The sequence below is a fragment of the Phoxinus phoxinus genome, assembly GCF_949152265.1.
Source record: "Phoxinus phoxinus genome assembly, chromosome: 1".
NCBI classification, from domain to species: Eukaryota; Metazoa; Chordata; class Actinopteri; order Cypriniformes; family Leuciscidae; genus Phoxinus; species Phoxinus phoxinus.
In genome coordinates, this window is record NC_136876.1 from 17,549,551 (window position 1) to 17,569,963 (window position 20,413).

General features: G+C 36.7%; 2 protein-coding genes across 3 annotated transcripts in view; one reads left to right on the forward strand and one right to left on the reverse strand.

The window, feature by feature from the left end:
* LOC307009008 (uncharacterized protein) overlaps window positions 1–20,413 on the forward strand; it is a 416,885-nt gene that overhangs the window by 375,633 nt on the left and 20,839 nt on the right. The window lies entirely within an intron of this gene.
* On the reverse strand, window positions 429–20,234 carry LOC307002455 (ral guanine nucleotide dissociation stimulator-like 1). Of its 2 annotated transcripts, none has more exons than XM_079620075.1 (16): window positions 20,054–20,234; window positions 12,094–12,368; window positions 11,238–11,282; window positions 10,638–10,807; window positions 10,342–10,484; window positions 10,038–10,259; window positions 9,768–9,871; window positions 9,498–9,582; window positions 7,397–7,483; window positions 6,561–6,593; window positions 6,089–6,210; window positions 5,106–5,198; window positions 4,854–4,947; window positions 3,266–3,556; window positions 919–1,033; window positions 429–729 (listed from the first exon to the last, which is right to left on the reverse strand). In XM_079620075.1, the coding sequence occupies exons 4-16, from the start codon at window positions 10,783–10,785 to the stop codon at window positions 584–586; spliced, it is 1,683 nt and encodes a 560-aa protein (XP_079476201.1). In that variant the 5' UTR covers window positions 10,786–10,807; window positions 11,238–11,282; window positions 12,094–12,368; window positions 20,054–20,234; the 3' UTR covers window positions 429–583. The 2 variants fall into 2 exon arrangements, with proteins under 2 accessions (XP_079476201.1, XP_079476200.1); XM_079620074.1 differs by lacking the exon at window positions 20,054–20,234 and adding an exon at window positions 17,578–17,928.

Sequence of the window (20,413 nt, forward strand, 5' to 3'; positions counted from 1 at the left end):
CTTATGAAAACTCCAAATTTAAAATCTCAGAAAATTAGAATATCACATGAAATCGATAAAAAAAAGGATTTTAAATACAGAAATGTCGTCCCTCTGGAAAGTATAATCATGCGAATGTACTCAGTACTTGGTTTGGGACCCTTTTGCATGAATTACTGCCTCAATGCGGCGAAATAAATGAACTTTAGCACGATATTCTAATTTTTCGAGTTTCACCTGTATATACACTCTTAGAAAATTAAAGTTGCATGTTATTCCAAAGAAATTAATTGTACATCAAAATGTAATAACGTCACCAAACCCTCGTGTTTTAACCTTTCACAATCCAGTTAAATGATTTGATAAAACTTCTCATCAAGGAAGTATCCTGTTTCAACCAGAAATACATCACATTATGGAAGTAAAATAGTTTGTGAACGGCGTCTCATGAGGTGAAATGTGGACCAGTAATAGTCTTTTATTGTCTTCAAAGGACTTGTTTTCGATCTCACACATCTTCATTTGTGTCTGAATGACCTGTCGTCTTCAACAACTGTTTGCACAGGAAATATGAATCCTCCAGAAATCGAGTCCGAATCCGTGGTTATTTCGTTGCTCGTCCTGATGACAGTGAAACTGAGCGTATGAGTTGCTTCCGTTTGCCTTTTGGGCATTGCCGTAGAACAAAGTCATAGTTGGCTGATGTAGACATGGCGTAAAACACATTGGCCTTTTCTGGAATATGCAACTCTACAACAACAAAAACATGCATACAAATGATGAGTATTGCACATGTGCATTATTTAGAATAAAACCAAAAAAACTTCCATTTATAGTTTTCATACAGAATAAACATATAGTGGGATTCAAACGTTTCTCTATTTTAATAATGACAAGTTGAATTTATTTAGTTGCATTTATTTATTTAGTTTTCAGTACCTCTGCCTTGGGCCAGGACTTGTACAAGGGTGAAGTCCAGCTCACTAACATCATCCAGGTTGTGTTTTTGCAGAGCTCTCTGGATCACCTGGGCCGTCTTATCCTGACTGGTCAACTGCGCAAGAGATGTATAAAAAAAAACATACAAGCCAGTTGAGAAAGAACAGAATCCACTACAGTTTCTGCTAAATATTTACAGAACTCTTTAATAAATAAAAGAACTGCAATCTTCCACAATCTTTAGTAGTGATATCCAGCAGAAGAGGATATACATGTTGACTCAAAGAACAGGTTTTGAATGATGTGGATTTCTGATCTTTTAGATCTTTATTGAATTCATAATAAGTAATCATATTTATATTTAACAAACAACAACATTATATTGTTTGTTATATTCAACAAACAATAAACATACCAGCCTGGTAATTATACATTTGATGATGATTATGATTAAGTAGCAATTATAAAAGATGCTAAATTGCATCTACAAGTTACATTCAATGCATTCTTCATCAAGCCATCCTTAGGCTTTTAGTAATTAATACTAATTAAGATGAGTACCTAAAACATTTCATCATTGTTTTTGTTTTTTTGGTAGTGCATTAGTTGCATAGTAAAAAGTGATCTCTATGACAGGTTACTTCAATTTTGATAGTCTGAACAGCAAAATATTGTTTAAGTGGTGCTTTTTTTGGCCAAAATAATTCATTTTAAAACACTCACATGGTCAAGGCACAATTGTAAACATATCATTTATCTTTTATAGGCTCTGGATGAAAGACTTAAATAAATAAAGCTATAATTATATATAATCATTGGCAAATTAACGTCCATTAACGTCCCTGGCAGTGTGGAGGAATAAGCTGTAGAAGTGAGGTTAAGCAAGGATAATCTGTAGCATCATTTATATAACCGCTCCGGTTCTTCGAGCGGGATTCGAACCAGCGTTTCCGGCATTGGAGGCATAGGACAAGGACACTAAAGACAACAACCTCTATCATCAGTCGCCAGCAAGCCTCTTGAGTTTGAATCCCACTTGGAGTGGTGTGAGTAGTACCGGTGGGGTTACATTGGTGCCGTGACCCGGATGGGAGTGAGGTTTAGGGGGTGATTGTTACAGAGGCCAGCTAGTAGGGGTTGAACGACGTAAACTGGTCACTGACTTTATTTATTATGAATTAGGACTGATCTGAAGGAAAATGCTATGTCTACTGTAAATGCAGGTACACTCGTTTACTTGATCCCTCACAATACTCTACTATGGCTTCAATGGACAATATCAATGAGATCAAACATGTGTTTAAGTTGCTAAGAGTGGTTGCTAGGGGTGTTGTGTAGTGATACATAGAACCATTTGGTGAAGTGGTCATAGCCGTGTTTTTTATTGTGAATAAAACACAGCTATTGGCCAATCAGAATCAAGGATTGGAACTAACCGTTTTATAAGCCTGATTATAAAATGGTTAGTTCCAATCCTGATTGGCCAATAGCTGTGTTTTATTCACGATAAAACACGGCTATGAACGAAGTGATTTTACTTCATGAAAGTTGCATAGATACATATTTTTTCGGCTTTAATAGTTGTATTGTGTGGTAACTGTTTTATAAAAGCAATAAGGTACTCGAGGCAAGTGCTGTATCATGAATAAGTCACGGCTGAAGGGCGTTGTTAGGCACGACGCGAAGCGGAGTACCTTACCTCTAAGGTACCTCTCGTACCTTATTGCTTACATATTCATATTTAACACGTTACAAAGTAAAATTCTAGCTTCCGCCCAAACGTCATGGCAGAGCATTAAAGTTGACTACTTGACTAGTCTGTGCAACCCCTACCAGCTAGTGAGAGCTGTGCGAGTAAACCTCACTTCCCTGGCCTCAAGAAACTGCGGTCTTTAGTGTCCTTGTTAGGGTTTATTTTATTTTATTTATGTACATCAAAATGAATAAGTAATAGGCTATTTTTAAATGGTTTTTATGGGCGTGCCGCACTGAAAACTTGGAAGTAAACGCCCACTGCTATGATTTGATAACATTTTGCATATTATAATGAGTTTCATGTAATGTGGGCAGGGCTAAACAGACAGTGATAAAGTAGGCGTTGATCTTCTTCTGCGGAGGCGGTGTTTGATACCCTTTGACGTCATAGATCCCCACTTTTGAAAAAAGTCGTTCGCTGTGCCAGGTGTCAATAAAAGCTTTTTATTGGACTAACAAGGAAGTTTTCAGCTCTGAAACTTACAGGATATTCTTATAGTATGATGACCTCTTATAAGTCAAAAGCTCAAGGAAAATTTTATTTCTCAGTTCATCACCCCTTTAAAACACTGACCCATGGGCAAGAACTTACCAGTATGCTCTTGTACATGTTGCCATTGTCGCAGAACTCCACGCTGACCCTGATGATGCAGGAGTCGTCCACCTGTCTGTTGTAGAAGGGCAGGGTGGTCATGGAGATCGAGCGCTTGTGGCAGGAGACCAGGTGAGGGTTAGCTGACGCTGGAGAAGACGAGGAGGAGGAAGATGGATTAAGATTGAGGTCCTGCTGAGAGCTGGAGGGTGAACTAGACATGGTAGAGGAATCAGGAGAGGAAGACGAGGGAAAAACCTCGGACGTGTTCTGAACGCAGCTGGAAAGAGACTAGAGATGAAAGGAGAGATTTTAGAGCCAGTTTCAAAAAGACAACGTCATATGACACCATAAACAGCACCAAAACAATCTCTTTCAAGTGTGAAACACCTCAGAACTGGTACAAATGGATTTGGACTATTAGATACAGACGAAACTACCAGGTGAGCTAAACAGTCATTATAATGACTGAATGATAATACCATATCAATATGGCTAAACCAATTAATGGACATGAAATGTTGATTTGAGTTTAAATTATTTAATTATGTGAGAAGGATGAAAGTATATGAGAGACATGAAATGAGATCAGCCTTGTAGAATATAATCGATCATGGGTTTGATGATAAAGTGTAGCCTGCAAGTACACACATGCAAAAGAGCATACAACATGTTGTTGACACTTAACGAAACTGAATTTTTGCTCTCAGCAACTTCAAATGATGTCATGGAAGTGATTAGAACCAAAGTTTCCAAGAATTTTAAGTATTTGAGTGCTGACGTCAGTGTGTCCCTGAATACGGTGCAAAGTTACAGAGGGCATGACTGCTGACACGGAGATGACTTCTCTAACGCTGTGCTTGAGTCATGTTAGCGACGAAAACACACGTCAGATTGGTGGGAAATTTAAAAACAAGGACAAAAGTTTTATTGTCTGCAGGTCCAGGATATGATGTGAAAGACGGTCAAAAGACCTTAGAAGCGAACAGTGACGATGATAATGTTTTGATGGCCTTGATGCACAATATGTGTGTGTGTGTGTGTGTGTGTGTGTGTGTGTGTGTGTGTGTGTGTGTGTTCATGATGACATGCTTGTGTTTGTCTGTTTGTTTTTGTGATTTATGAGGACACAAATTTGTATAATGAGTATTACAATGGTATTACAACTTAAACGTGGTTTATGAGGACATTTCATGAGTCCTCGTAATTTAAATAGCTTAAAAACCAAAAAAACAATTCTTTATTAAAAATGTAAAAATGTAGAATGTTTCCTGTGATGGTTTAGGGATGGGGGCAGTGTAAGGGGATAGAATATACAGTTTGTACTGTATAAAAAACATTACGCCTATGGAATGTCCTCATAATGTTGTTGCACCAACGTGTGTGTGTGCGTGTGTGTGTGTGTGTGTGTGCGTGTGTGTGTGTGTGTGTGTGTGTGTGTGTGTGTGTGTGTGTGTGTGTGTGTGTGTGTGTGTGTGTGTGTGTGTGTGTGTGTGTGTGTGTGTGTATAATTAAATGTTTCTACTAAGATCTAAATACACAAGGACAAAATAAAAGCTTCTAAATTAATAAATTGTATGTGTAGTACCGGTGATTCCTCAATTTCAGAGCTGCTGGATCCTGACGAGGACACACTGATCTGATCTGCGTTCTTTCTGGAGCCCTCATTTCCTGACAAGAGCCTGCAAACATAAATTATTGCTATGTTAAGTCACATTATCTCTGTTGTACACTAGTAAGCTAATAAAAGCTTGCAGCTAATAGGATAATTGCAGAAAACTCAAGAAATCGTATCTGCGCCCTGACATAAGTTAAAAATGGAGTTCAAACTGATACTCACGATGAGAGCTTTTTGGTGAGAGTTTGGTGACTCCAGCCGCTGCTGGATGGAGAAGTGTCATGAGGAGTCTCCAGCTGTCTGGAAAGTTCATAGCTGAGGACAGTGACACAACAAGGCAAGCACAATTAAGATAAAGGAAGTGATCTCATACCAGAATTCCTGGGGAATATTTTTAAGGTTGCAATACTCCATTGTCAAACTTCAGGCTGTAAAACACTTTATTTTTATTTCATTTTTAATCAATTTATTTTATTTTATTGGTAACACTTTACAGTAAGGTTTTATTAGTTGACATTAGACTAACTAATAATGAACAATACTTCTATCTACAGCATTTATTCATCTTAGTTCATGTTAATTACAACATTTACTAATACATTGTTAAAATCAAATGTTGTATTTGTTCACATTATTTAATGGACTGAAATGAACAGCTGGATTTGTATTAACTAACATTAAAAAAGATGAATAAATACTGTAACAAATATATTTCTCATTGTTAGTTCATGCCATTACTTTAATTTATTTTATTAGTCCTGTTTTGCTATTTAGATTTAGGTTTATACTTATGTTTTATAAATATAAAAACAAAAATAATATTATTTAATATAAATATAAATACTGTAATTGAAATGTAAAGACAGAAAACGATAAACAACAATTAAGTCTAAATCTGTTTATGTTGTTTATCGTTTTCTGTCTTTACATTTCAATTACAGTATTTATATTTATATTAAATTACAGTATTTATATTTATATTAAATAATATTATTTTTGTTTTTATATTTATGTGTTTATTGAACAACACAATTACCCCCAGTCTGTTGTTTTCAGTTGTGCTTTACAAATAAATTGACATTGAGATTAATATTAATTTGATATCCTCAAAAAAGGACCTAAAGTATAGTATTTATTTTGATCCACACATTTTTTTATACATCTATCATGACTCTGTTCAGAGGATTCAGGTGTTGGAGTCTCACCTCTCCTGGTCCGACAGCCGTTTCTGACTCTGTAGCCAGGCAGCGATCTGAGGATGACGGGGTAAAACATACTGAGAACACGAGGCCTGCAGCTGACGGATCTGCCTTAAAATCTCAAACTCCTGTAAAACAGCAGGAGTGATCCCCAAGAAATGAGAGGCATAGCAACAATATACAGAGAAGAGATTAAAGTGAAATAGAAGAAACAAAGCCAAAGACTGTTAGCATGACTGTTACGTAACACACCCCGCACAAATAATCAGTCATGAGATTAATGCCTTCAGAAGAAGAGAGTGCTCTTTAAACATAAGTCTATCTCTACGGCGCCGACGTCAACCCAAAGCTTTAAAGAGGACTTCATGTCTATTCAGAACGAGCTCTTACCAAATCTATAACAACAAGATCTGGACAAAGACTGCTTTGGGTACATTTAATTAGACAGTTAAGAAGATAAACAAACTGAAGGACTCACCCGTCTCCTCTTTTCAAAATTAATGAGGCCACCCTGTTGATAATAAAGTATGTACAGATATTAATCAAAATGATACATTATGACATTACTCTGCAATGCATGTAAAACCAAATTAAAAACGTATAAGAGAAAAATGACATTTACATCAGTGTATTGCTACTAAAGGTGTCTGATGTTTTAAATGGTTATGTGGTTGCTAGGGTGTTCAGGCTGGTCACTAATGCAATGTTAGGGTGTTGTGCGTGTTGCAAGGGCATTGCTAGATTGTTGCTATGGTGTTGCTAGGGTGTTTCAAATGGTCATTAGGACATTTCTGAGTGGCTGCAAGGTAGGTGCTAGGGTGTTCGGTGTGATTTTAGCACACAGTTATGTGGATGCTAGGCTGCACTATCAAACTAACTCTGCTAGGGTATTCTGGGTGTTGCTAGGGTGTTCTGGATAATCACTAGGACAGTGGTTGCAATGTAGTTGCTAGTGTGTTTTTAAATGTTTTGAGTGTCTGATCTCTGCTGAGTATTCTGGGTGTTATCACACCCTACCAGGCATTGCTAGACTGTTGCTATGGTGTTGTGGACATTTCTGAATGGTTCCCAGGTAGTTGCTAAGGGTGTTGTGTGTGATTTTAGCACACAATTATGTGGTTAGTATGATGTTTTTAGTATGTGTTTTTTAGCACATTCTTTACTAGGGTAAGCTGCAAGGTAGTTGCTAGGGAATTTTGTGTGATTTTAGCACACAATTGTGTGGCTGCTAGGGTTGCTAGATGAACAAAATGTAATAGTATGAGCGCCACTAAAGTCAAGCACATTCCTAAGCAAACATGATTCGAACCTCACCTCCACAGTGTCTGGCAGGGCAGTGTCCAGCATGTTCAATACTGTAAGGTACGTGCCCAAGTATGGGACTGTTCCTCCAACTGAGCTCTGGAAGAAATCACTCTGCTATTAATCACCTGAACAGCACCACAGTAAAACATAGATGGTAAAGATGACTTTTTTATATTTAATAATCAGTTTTGTTAGAGGGCATTTCTTGGATGTTTTTGGGGTATTGTTAACCATGTCCTCTTGAATCCCATTCTATATGTAAAAAAAAACATGTATTCAAGCTAACACGTGACACTCTAATAATCTTAAAAGTACATACAGTAGCACATACAAATACTGGGTAAAAGAATCAATTCATAATTAGATGTACTACCATTCAAAATTTTGTGGCCAGTAAGATTGTTTTTGAAAGAAACTAACACTTTTCTTCAGCAAGAATGCTTTAATTTGACCAAAAGTGTTTGTAAAGACATTTATTCATCAAATCATCTTTAAAAAATGCGCCATAATTTCCACTAAAATATTAAACAGCAGTTTTCAACATTGATAATAATAAGAAATGTTTATATTAGTGCTTTCATGTGAACACTGAGATTGCTATAATAATCCCAGCACACTCTGGTCGAACAGAGAAGTCAGTTTTAGACAAACAGCACCTGTGTCTCAGTTTATAATAACATAAGTGGATTAAGAGAGAAAAGAACCTCCAATATGAGATCAAATGTGTTCCACTTGAAATGATAAAAGAGCATTAAATTAAATTCACATGTCGCAAGAAGTGACTTCAAATCTGGACCAAAATCACCAACTCAAGGATGATAGAAAGCATTTTGATTATTGTGTTTTTAAAAAAAAACCCATCAAAAAAAAAACCACATCAACACTAACTGTGTGTGTGTGTGTGTGTGTGTGTGTGTGTGTGTGTGTGTGTGTGTGTGTGTGTGTGTGTGTGTGTGTGTGTTAAAGTTAAAGGTAATTTAAAATATTAATAAAAAAATTAAATATGAATCCAAATCTATCATAAATATGATAGTACATACATAGGTAAGGAATAATTGACGACAGGCCGTTGAATTATTATAAAAATAATGCACACCCGAGGTGGTAATGCGGTCACGACGCGAAGCGGAGTGGCCGTTACACCTCGGGTGTGCATTATTTTTATAATAATTCAACGGCCTGGAGTCAATTATTCCGCTTATACTACAGTTACCACACCTCGAAATATTGTTCAGATGATGTATTTCAAGACGTTTGTAAAGTTTTTGTCATTAAAACGCTCTTGTATGTAGGACTAATTCCTTGCGCATCTAAACCCATGCTCCGTTGCTAATTCCAAAACGTCATTTTAGAGTTAGTAACGGAGGTTTGAGCCGCTGATAGCAGACTAATGCTGGACACACACTTAACGACTGACACATTCTCTGACTGTGAATGCAGCAGATTTTAAACACCGCTGTGAACACAGACTGACCGCACTGAAAACGCGTGCATGATCAGTCATAACATAAGTATCAAATTACATTCATAACCGGCGTTAGAGAGAAGCATGTGCGTCAATATTATTATTTATTTATTAATTCAATTCGTTTTAATTAATTCGTTCATTCTTTTTTTCTTTTAGTGACAGTAGACTAGACTAATAAATGAAACACAAAGCCCTTTTAACAAGTATAGGCCTATCAATTTTATTTATTTGTTATATTATCTTCAATAATTACGAAAACCCGTGCAACAGGACTATCAATTTATTTAAATATTCAGTTTAATTTTCTATTGATTATGAATAGGACTGTTTACTTTATTTATTAAAATTAAACTGCATGTTTTCATTGATTGTGAAGTTAGACATTGAAAATTGCAGATCAAGCGCATGGGGCTGCAGCTTTTTCTTGTTATGAATTGTATCGTATTGTCCGTTATTACAGTTGACTACGCGAAGTGATATGGAACTGTAATGAGGTCAAGACCTGCCTGGAACTACTTTAGCCGTGCGGTTCCCTGAAAATAATTGCACACCTCAGAACATTCGTCAACCAATCAGATTCAATCATTCAACGGCCCTGTAGTATAATACTAAAATAACAGACACTATATATTCATGGCTTACATCCACAAAGATTTCTCGGCTGGTCAGAACACAGTTCTCATCAGCGAACGTTTTGCTCAGGTTCTCAAAGACAGACACGGCTTCCCTGGAAATACAGAATCAGAGATTTACAATGAAATGTGGCTTAGCCATAATGCTTCCCACCAATCAGTGTTTGCTCAGTGTTTTCTACAAACTACTCTCTGGTTAGAAATATAGAGAACAAAACCAGCTGTATGAGACTATAGTGACCATAAAAGCCAATTACATGTGTAGGGTGTATATCTGTACCTGCTCACAGCAGACCAGGTCTTCCTTAGTCTGTAGATGGGGTTGGACTGAAGGGCAGATAAAATGGCCTTAAGAGAGGAGAAGTTCTTCAGCTCTCTGCACCCCTGCGTGAAAAGAAATGAGTCTGAAGTCTTTCTTTAATACCTATAATGCTGTTAAAGGTTCCTACTTTTGTTTTGGAGGTCTCCAACAATAGGTTTACATGCATCCAAGGTCAAAAAACACTTTAATTGTGTCTTTTCTGTAAAAAAAAAAAAAAAAAAGGCTAACCTGTGCGACCCAAACCCATTTTTCAATGACTTTGGCTCTTTCTGTGGTTGTGGAGGAAGAGGCAGAAGACGAGGGATGAAGCAGAGAAGTGATGACCCAGTTGGTGACTGCATTGAACTGGGTGATGGTGGCCCAAACAGTGGGTGAGAGGTTCTCGTTCTTGTCTCGTTGGGACCACACACAGCCCAGACATTGGAAAGGGACCACCATCATGAACAGGTCCTACAACATCAGGAACACCAACATTACAGGATGACTGTCACCATGACCATAAGGAAGGAAGCAATGAAACACTGGCACTCACGGTATCCATACGGGTGAGCTGTTCTGCAACATCTGTGATGGAGAAGTCCATGAAATCTGCAAGGTTATCTGACTCAACGTCTTTCGCCTCCTTATTCAAGGCTGGTTCTTCTATGTAATCAACTGGACAATCTGCCACAATATCTGGATGTGCAAAAGACAGAAGAGCTTAAATCGTAGTTGGCTTCGCTTATTCAAGAGGATAAATGTTGATCCACACACATTTTCCAGCCTATAACAATAAATACAATCTTAAAATGATGTGCACAACAAACACAAAAATAATCCAGCAATGACCTTCAGTCTGGAATTTCTTCAGGAGCGCTTCGTAGTGTTTAGCGAGGGGGAAGAGAAAGGGGTGTCCACTCAGCTGTAAGCACATGAGACGCAGGGAAGAGTGCATGGGAGGATCCCTGAAATCGTCACTGTACTCGTCCAACCACATCTGAAGCAAAGTCCACAATGAGCTACGAGGGAATCAGGAAAGAGGGGAAAAACAAGTCAAATATTGAAGCTGTATTTTCAAAATTGTACATCAGAAACCCTACGAAACGAGCAGACTTGTTTACAGTTGAATTAAATCGAGACTGAACTGACTTCAGCTGAGTAATGACACTGCTTTACATCATTGATCATTATTTTCCTGTTTATCACTGTGAAGATGCGTTGAAACAATCTGTATTGTGTATATAAATAAAGGTGAGTTGACTTGACTTAAAGATCCAGCATGTAATTTCTCCACCACTATAGTGGCACAAAACATAATTTAAAAAATAACATGCTTCCTCCATTTGCTATTGGTTGGATAAACAGATAGGCCGTACCCAGATTCATGTAATCAAGGTCTACTGGACATAAAAAAGTGTCAAACATCTTATTGTCAGTGTATATTTTTACCTGTCAGAGTAACTGGTGCTGTCAAGCGAAGAGGCAAAGCTGTCCCTGTGAGAAAAGATGAAGGTATACTTCTTTATACTGTAAATAGTATTTATATAAAAACATTAACAGTACCGTAGTGCTTACGGTAATTATTTTAAGACGTCTTGTCATGATAAAACCTAATTGACAAAACAGTGTTATAACAGATAGTTGCTTTAAAGACAAACCTTTTCATTTTACACATCCAAGAATGACTGACAGACTGATGCAAAAACTGCATATAACCTTTCCTTATTAATATTTGTCTGGTTTTACAGTAAAAAAACAACAACTACATATCCTTAAAACAAGATGAATTTACTAGAGAAGCAAAATTGCATAAGATTAAGACTTGGTTTCAGATATCTAGATCTTGAATTGCGTTTTTTTTTCCTCAGCTCAATGGCGATTAGAGATAAATAATCTAGATTAAAGAGTTTGTTAAGACACACATTATGTTGAGAAAGTAACATGGCTGGCAACTGTTTTTTGTTTTTTTTTATGCTGGCGGGGAAAGAGTTCAAATTAATGCTTTTAGATGCAAGATGAAACAGGCCTGTCTGAACAGACTTTCACAACCCTTGTGTTAAATCAAAAGTGTGAAAATATGATTAAAAAGTGCCTAATTTATGCAGTGTTTCTCATAAAAAAGGTAATAAATAAACCCATAAACCCACCGAGACCAGAAGTAATTTATGAGTTTAAGGAAGTGATCAGTGATGACATATTATATGAATTATTGACATAGAGAAATCCAATACACACCAACAACAGATAGCCAAATGCAGCCTGTTATCGCAAACACATATTTCCATATGCACCTCTGAACACACACCTCTGGAAGAGCACCTCGATGAGTTTGTTGGAGCTGGTGAATGTGTGATACGTGGACAGCAGTATTCTGCCGTAGTCTTGCTCCTGACAGCAGGGGTCCTGCAGGTGAGAGACCAGCCTGTCCAGCGTGGCCGCTTTTAACCTGCGCACTTTACATGTGCGGTACTGAACGAAAGCCTCGGTGGGCTCGGCTGACTGCAGGACCGGCTCTCTGCGCAGGGTGATCCCAAACACCGCCCCGTCTTCATGCTCCTCGCCCCACTCCTGAACCGGCTCCTTTGACAATGACACTAAAGACATTACTAAATAATCCTTGTATTTTCACAAAAATTTTATATATGAAAAATATATATAAATACATACAGTGCTATGCATAAGTGAATTTTTAACTTTAAATTAAAGTTAAATGTTTTAAATGTTCCACAAAAATCCAACAACAACAAAACAAATTGACCAAATATGTTTTTAAGAATTGAATCAGGGTGAGTAAATAAGCAAGGACACAATAAATCTGTTCACAATACCTAAAATATGCACTACCGTTCAAATGTTTGGGGTCGGTAAGAATTATTCAAAGAATATCTTTGAAAGAAGTCTCTTATGCTCACCAAGGCTGCATTTATTTGACCAAAAATACAGTGAAAATAGTAATATTGTGAAATATTTGTACAATCTAAAGTAATAGTTTTCCATTTTAATATATTTTTTACAAGTAATTTATTCCTGTAGTGTGATCAAAGCTGTATTTTCGGCATCATTACTCCAGTCTTCAGTGTCACATGATCCTTCAGAAATCATTCTAATATGATGATTTGAGAAACATTTCTGATTATTATCAATGTTGAAAACAGTTGTGCTGCACAATATTATTGTGGAAACCATGATACTTTTTCAGGATACTTTGATGAATAGAAAGTTCAAAAGAACAGCATTTTTTTATATATATAAATCTTTTGTAACATTATAAATCTCTTTACAGTCAATGTGATCAGTTTAGTGCATCTTTACTGAAAAAAGTTTTTTTTACTGAATTTTTTAAAAATCTTACTGACCCCAAATGTTAGAATAGAGTACACGCTCCCTTATAGATTCATATACATTTTAAAATGTTTATATTATAAACAAAGCAAAGAAACCATAACATAGCTACAAAATGGACGAAAAATGTTCTAAATCAAATACTATGCACACTTTTCCACAAAAACCCTTCCCATAATGCACTGTTTGTAAAACAACACTGGTGACTGAGCTGTCAGCTAAAAGCAGCATGGATTTGCAAACCACAGACACGAGGACAAAGAGTCATTATTACAAGCTTCATCTGGCTGACTAGCGGCTGATGTCACTATAACATTAGGGCAAGTCCACACCAGCACACCTGAGGGATTTTGAGTCAGGATTACCTCTTTTGCTGAGTATAGGTTGTGTGTTGTTGACTGTAAACTACTATTAGAAGCGGGTATGACACTGAAGACTATCAATTACAGCCCATTATTGACGGGTTAAACCGATAAACAAGAGGAGAGCTGAAGATGTGAAAACACAAGCAAGCAAAACAAGAGACTACTGTTCAAATCCAAAGCATCAGGTGGATGAACATGTCCTTGAGGAGAAATAAAGTCAAGAAAAGCATGTTGCTATGCAGTTGCTAGGGCGTTTCTGTGTGGTTGCTATGTGAAGAGTGTATGAAAATGCACAAGCATGATGCTATTGTGTTGCAGGTTGCCAGGGTATTGCTATGCAATTCATAGGGCGTTCCTGGTTGATTGCTATGTGAAGATGCATTGCTATGCAGTTGCTAGGGCGTTTCAGGGTGGTTGCTATCTGAAGATGCATGTATATCCAGTTGCTAGGGCATGGGTGGTTGCTGTGTGAAGAGTGCATGAAAATGCAAAAGCATGATGCTATTGTGTTGAGGGTTGCCAGGGTGTTGCTATGCAGTTGCTAGGGTGCTCCTGGCTGGTTGCTATGTGAAGCGGCATTGCTATGCTGTTGCTAGGGCGTTTCTGGTTTGTCGCAATATAAAGAGAATGAAAAATGCACCAGCATGATGCTATCATGTTGTTGGTTGCCAGGGTGTTGCTATGGCATTCCTGGGTGGTTGCTATGTAAAGTGGCATTAATATGCAGTTGCTTGGGCGTTTCTGGGAGGTTTCTATGTGAAGAGTCTATGAAAAATGGACCAGCATGATGCTATTGATTTGCCGGTTGCCAGGGTGTTGCTATGTTGTTCTAGGTGGTTGCTAAGATGGTCGCTGGGGTGGCCAGAAAAGTTTAAAGTTGTTTTAGAGCAGTGACTTTTTGAAAAAGCTTGCCTGCCTCAGCAATCGCTAATAACTACAGCTATCGTAACTTATAATCTCCATCTTTGAATATAACATGAGTCTGTCCTTATGAATAAGCAAAATGGGGTGTCTTTTGATTTTTTCCAGTGAACAAACACTACAGCTAATGAGAACCTGTCTGCAGCTCAAGAGGCAGAGCGCTTCAGTTCAAAGGACACGCACCTGGGACTCTGTTGCAACCCGGGACACAAAACATAGCATTATATATACAAAACATATAATTAAAGCTGCATAATATGACAAGCACAACGATCCTGTTTCTAAAAATCAATACCTGCTTGCATTTTTTAACCTTTATAAGCCATTTTTAAAATCTTGTCCTATTTCAAACTCACTCTGGTTGCTCTTTCAACTCTATCATCTAAACTGCACATTAATAGTTGGGTCATTCCTGGAATTCGGTAATGGATTTTTTTTAACTACATATAATTAATTTTCTAAATACCCTACATCATTAGGCACGCATCAAATCATATTTTCCCACCTCAGGCATTAAATACCTTTAATTATTAATTTTTTTCAGATTGAAACACCTTTTATTTTTAACCCCGTAATGGACAAAATGTAATTGGTTTAAAAAAAAATTTACTCCAAACTTGTTATGAAACAAACATCTACAGTACCTACTGCTCATGTGTCCCTCATACCAATTTAATAACTACAAATTTATAATCATTTACACAGTTTTATGGGGCAGTTTTTAAGTTAAAAAGACAAATTGTGTGTCTAAAAACATTATATTTAGATGTTTAACTAAAACCCCAATTCTATTGTGTTGGTCTTGTTCCTAAACATGTCAGGTGGTAATCAGCAATAATTGCCATCATTTTTTAAATTCAAATTATTCATAAATTAAGTGAAAAACTCAACCCTTTCACAATTTTACAACCTCAAAACAATGCGAAATATACATATACATGACAGGGTTGAGGGGTGTTTTTTGCGCAAAATGCCCATTGCTCAACGTGTAGTGTAGAGAGTACACCATGTATGGCAGAAATGAAATAAGTACATTGTGTATACTTATGGATTCAAATAAAATTGTGAAAAATAATAATTTTCTTAATTTTATGTGACGGGGTTGAGTAGCACCCTCCCTGACTATAATACACCTCAAAATAAGAATTAAAAAATAGGAAACAGTAGGAAGTGATGTCATGGGTGGAGTCTAAATTATTATAGGAGGAGAATTGTTGGCGTGACGGGGTTGAGTTGGGACTGGGGGACATAACTTTATAGTCTGTTTTTTTTTTACAAAATACTTTACACAAGACAGTAACAAATCAATTCTTACACTATTGCCAAAATTATAGACACTGTGCACATTTTGTTAAATATTTTCTACAAATTCAGTAAAGTGCCTCAGGAACATGACAGAATGCTTATAGTGTACGATAGAAATGATACTTTGATTTATGATTATAATTATATAAATGCATAACGGACATACTGAAGTATTGTGAACAGCTTTTAACATTTCATTTTGGTGAACCACCACTTAAAAAAGTCTGGTGGACTGAAATATTACCGAATCCCATGAATGACCCAGTTACTGTAGACACATTCATAAAAATGTTTTACTCGATCACTCCAGGTCATGCCATCTGATAGCAGGAAGCACGAGAGAAATTGCTATTATTCAAGGAAAAGGAAAAGAATAACATCTACTTACTTTCTGAACAAAAATCACTATGTATTGTATATGACGCCCAACAAACACAGATTCACGAGCTATTCAACAAAAGCTGTACTGGAAGTGCTGCTGACTAGGTCATTTACTTCAGCTTAATGCCTGTTGCCAACATTCACCAGCCCAAATCTCACAGCAGACCAAACAGAGGCACATGACACACACAAACTGGGCACAAACTGGTGGCTGTTGTAGATCAGTCAGTTCAGAACATACGGTATCATAAGCTAATTATACAGCACAATAAGACAAATATCGAATTAATGCCTTACTCCATTTTGAGTAATTTTATACTCTACTAAAAAAAAAACATTTTAGGGCAGTTCTTCTGTATCAGTTTAGTACAATTCACTTTGAATTGAAATATATTAAACGGACCTAAAAAAAACAAGCTGAATCTCACATGACGTGAAAAATAAAGTTGAAATTGGTTCAAATATTTTCATGAGAGAAGTTATGACTTTATCATATTTTATTTAGTTGTGTTAAATCCTATTTTTGTATACTGTATTTCTGTAGACATGTACTTCCTTGTTATTTTTATGCATCTATAATAAACATTTATGCATTTAAAATGTAGCTATTGTCTATTTAAATAAAAAAATACATAAATAAATATGAAAAAGTTAAAAAAAATGTTTTTGTCTGACAGACATTGCAATAAATCAATTGCAAAATTGTAACTTGGTTTTACAGCATTACAAAAATATAGTTACAAAAATTATCCAGTTTTGAACTCGATATTTCAAACCCAATGCATGTGTGAAACTGTTAAAGGGATAGTTCACTTTAAAATGAAAATTTTGTCATCATTTACTCACCCTCAAGTTGTTTCAAACCTGTATGAGTTTCTTTCTTCTGCTGAACACAAAGGAAGATATTTTGAAACATGTCATGTCAGTAACAAAACAGTTACCATGCAGGTCCCATTGACTTCCATAATATTTTTTTTTCCCTACTATGGAAGTCAATGGGACCTGGTAACTGTTTGGTTACTGATATTTTTCAAAATATCTTCCTTTGTGTTCAGCAGAAGAAAGAAATTCATACAGGTTTAAAACAACTTGAGGGTGAGTATATGATGACAGAATTTTAATTTTAAAGTGAACTATCCCTTTAACTGATATAGCCATAGAGACAACTTGCCCCGGTCTCTCCTATTGTATTTCTGTGATTCATGACCATTTATTTTAACCCAGTAACATCCAGCCCCTCTCTCTCTGACCCACATTGAATGGCCTCGTCTGTCAGCAATGATGTATATCAGTCAGGTGCTGGGACAGCACAATTTCTAAACACGATCTGTTACTCTATTTAAAGTGCATTCAGGGCTCAGCAACACACACACACACACAACTCGATTCATAACACAGTTACATTGTGTGCGATTGTACAGTAGGCTACTTTTCATTTAAAACAGACATCAGAAATAAATCATTCGTCGTCTTACCATTGTCAACTCCCATTTTCCCATTTCTACGAGGATGCTTTTACGATACAATCCGTTCCATCCTCACGAATAACCATAAAAGTAAAAAACAAAACAAAACAAAAAACTTTTGCACTATTCGCATTCGCTAGAAAATAAACATAGGCTATTGAGAGTTGCATAAAGCGTTATTAATAGTTGCCTATCATAGCCTACAGCTGCATATTAAAACAGATGTTTAGAATAATGGGAGCTTATTGTCATATATAACAATAACGATTATCAGCTTAAATTGTCTATAACTTCAGAAGCGACAATCTAAAATCCCCATCATAGTAAAATATCCTTCCTTTGAGGCAGACTGACCGCACTGATGTGTCGTTTCACCTGCGCTCATAAGGGCATCATGAAGTGGGAGGTGTTAAAGAAGGAAGTCTGTAGCCTACGAGACAACGCACAACACTAGAACGTTGCCATTATATTCAACACTGAACGCAACTGTCTTTAAATCGATTTTCGAAGGAATCCGAATTCCAATCGAATGAATGTCTGACTCAAAGTTTCGAGGCGCATCTGTTGATCTTCCTCCCGCGCGACTCATATCGAGGCGCTAGCTCACAGTAAACTATCTTAAATGTTTTAAAGAAAACAGACACGAAGGTTATATTTGAAGTAGCCCATGTACCACTATAAATGTATAATTAAGTTATTTAACCTTACTTTGATACGTTTGGTCAGTCTTCAGTTCAGTCTGATATAGGACAACACAAAGCGCTCGATTAGCGAACTGTTGCTTACCGCCTCAGGATAACGCGTTATTAATCAATAAATAGGCTTGAGTTATGAATATTACGTTACTTCATTTGACCTGAACATAGGCTACATTTATAAAAAGGTCAATTATATATATATTTAATAATATAAGCTAAATAAATAAAAATTACTTTATGCCAGTTATTTCAATAACAATTAACATTGCCTTTTTGTACTTAGGCATATCAATACGTAGGCGACATAGGCTACTTGGATAGGCTATCTAAATTAACAAGTTCCAATACAAAATCAATTTTAATATTGACAAATGACAAACTAAATGTTAAAACAGCCCAAATAATAAGACACCTTAATATTGTGAACATCTTAATATCAGAAAAATGTCAGATAAAGAGCATTTTATATGTAAAATAGGCTAGTAGGCTACAAATCAAAGTGTTATGAAATTCGCAAACATTACATTGTAAACTATAGGCCTATATAATGGGCTATATAGGCCTATGCCATGTAGCCATAATGTTAAAACTTGCATTGGGGATTTCAGAACACTTTGATTTGTACTGTGAGTCAAAAACATTATTAAGGTTTTGACAGTCAGTCTTATATTTGAATTATTACTTCTATCCTCATAAAGTACAGGGCTCGAGAACAGAATGAACCGCCCGAGGGAAGGGCTTTTCTGGTTGGCGCACAACGGAGGCCAAGAGCTCGTGCGTGCGTCCCGTGGGATCTGTGTGATGCGTTACTGTCGTCACTGCCGAGCATGTCATCTAACTGCGGCTTTCCAAATAATATCTTACACTCTGGTAGAGACGTATGTGCTTCATATGAAAGCAGGTGTCACTCTCCAAACTCAAATTATTTTGTATCTCAGAAGTGAGAAGCTAAATTAGGTGAGAATATAATTAGGACATGAAAATGATAGTTCGAGGCCAAGGCCACAACACCGATATGATGTCATTTTCGCTGTGCACACATAAAACATATTCTGTGTTAATAAACAATAACTTGAAATCTGAGCTATGGATTGGACTCTAAAAGTGTATGAGCGGCTATATAAAACTGAAACCAGCCCCTGGAGATGTGCTATCATGGAAAAGCATCCACACGTCACTGTGGGAGCTGAGCTTCTGTATTGTTGAGGGAAATCAGTCACTTTGAAAACAGTGTAACCTAGGATGATGTTTTTTTTTTTAAACAACATGGTTATTTAGCACAACAGAACTTCCTTATGGGGCTGTGATTTTTTTTAGTTGATAAGTTTTCCCAATATTCGACTGTTCTAAGAATGAAACCATTCGAAATTAGAAACCATTTTCTGGTTAGATAAAGACATTGTAACAATTCGATATAGAGTTAAAGAGATAAGTAGGTATGAAAGGGTCAAAGGGAAGTTACGTCTTTCCATGTTGTTATTCTGTCATAGTAGTCATGTCGGAAAGTAGGCCTAAATTACGAGTTGAACGCACATGAACGCCACCACAAATTCGTATACGAGCTCGGGATTTTCCTTACGTTTGGAGGCGTCAGCGAGAAATACACAATATAATATAAACACAATTAGCAGTGGCAGACTTTTTTGTCGGCCTATATTAAAATAAGCCTTAGCAAACTGCCTGCACAAAATATAATAGCATTAATATAACAATATATAAATAGCTACGGGACGAAGTTTACAGTGGCTTCATAAATTAATTAAAAACATAAAAAAGCAAACACACACCTGATGCACATTTTTTGTTCTTCATTTTCTAGAAGTAGAGTTTAAAATCCTTAACTTGCTCCGATGAAAGTGTCTTGAACGCAACTGACGTCGTAAACTGGACTTCCCAACTCGTAAGAACTTCCCAGTTAAAAGCACCCGTAGGCCTACATCTGAGTGAAATGGCTTCTCGAACAAGAAAAGATTTAGGGCGGGGCTTGATTTTGTATATGGGGAATCCTTGGATGGATGTGGTTTGCTATTGGCTGATCTGAAGTGAGTGACAGGTTACCCCGCCCTCACACCAGAAACACGTAATCGGAGAAGGAAGAGAAGATATTTTGATTAAAGATTATGTGGCACATGAACAACAACAACAAA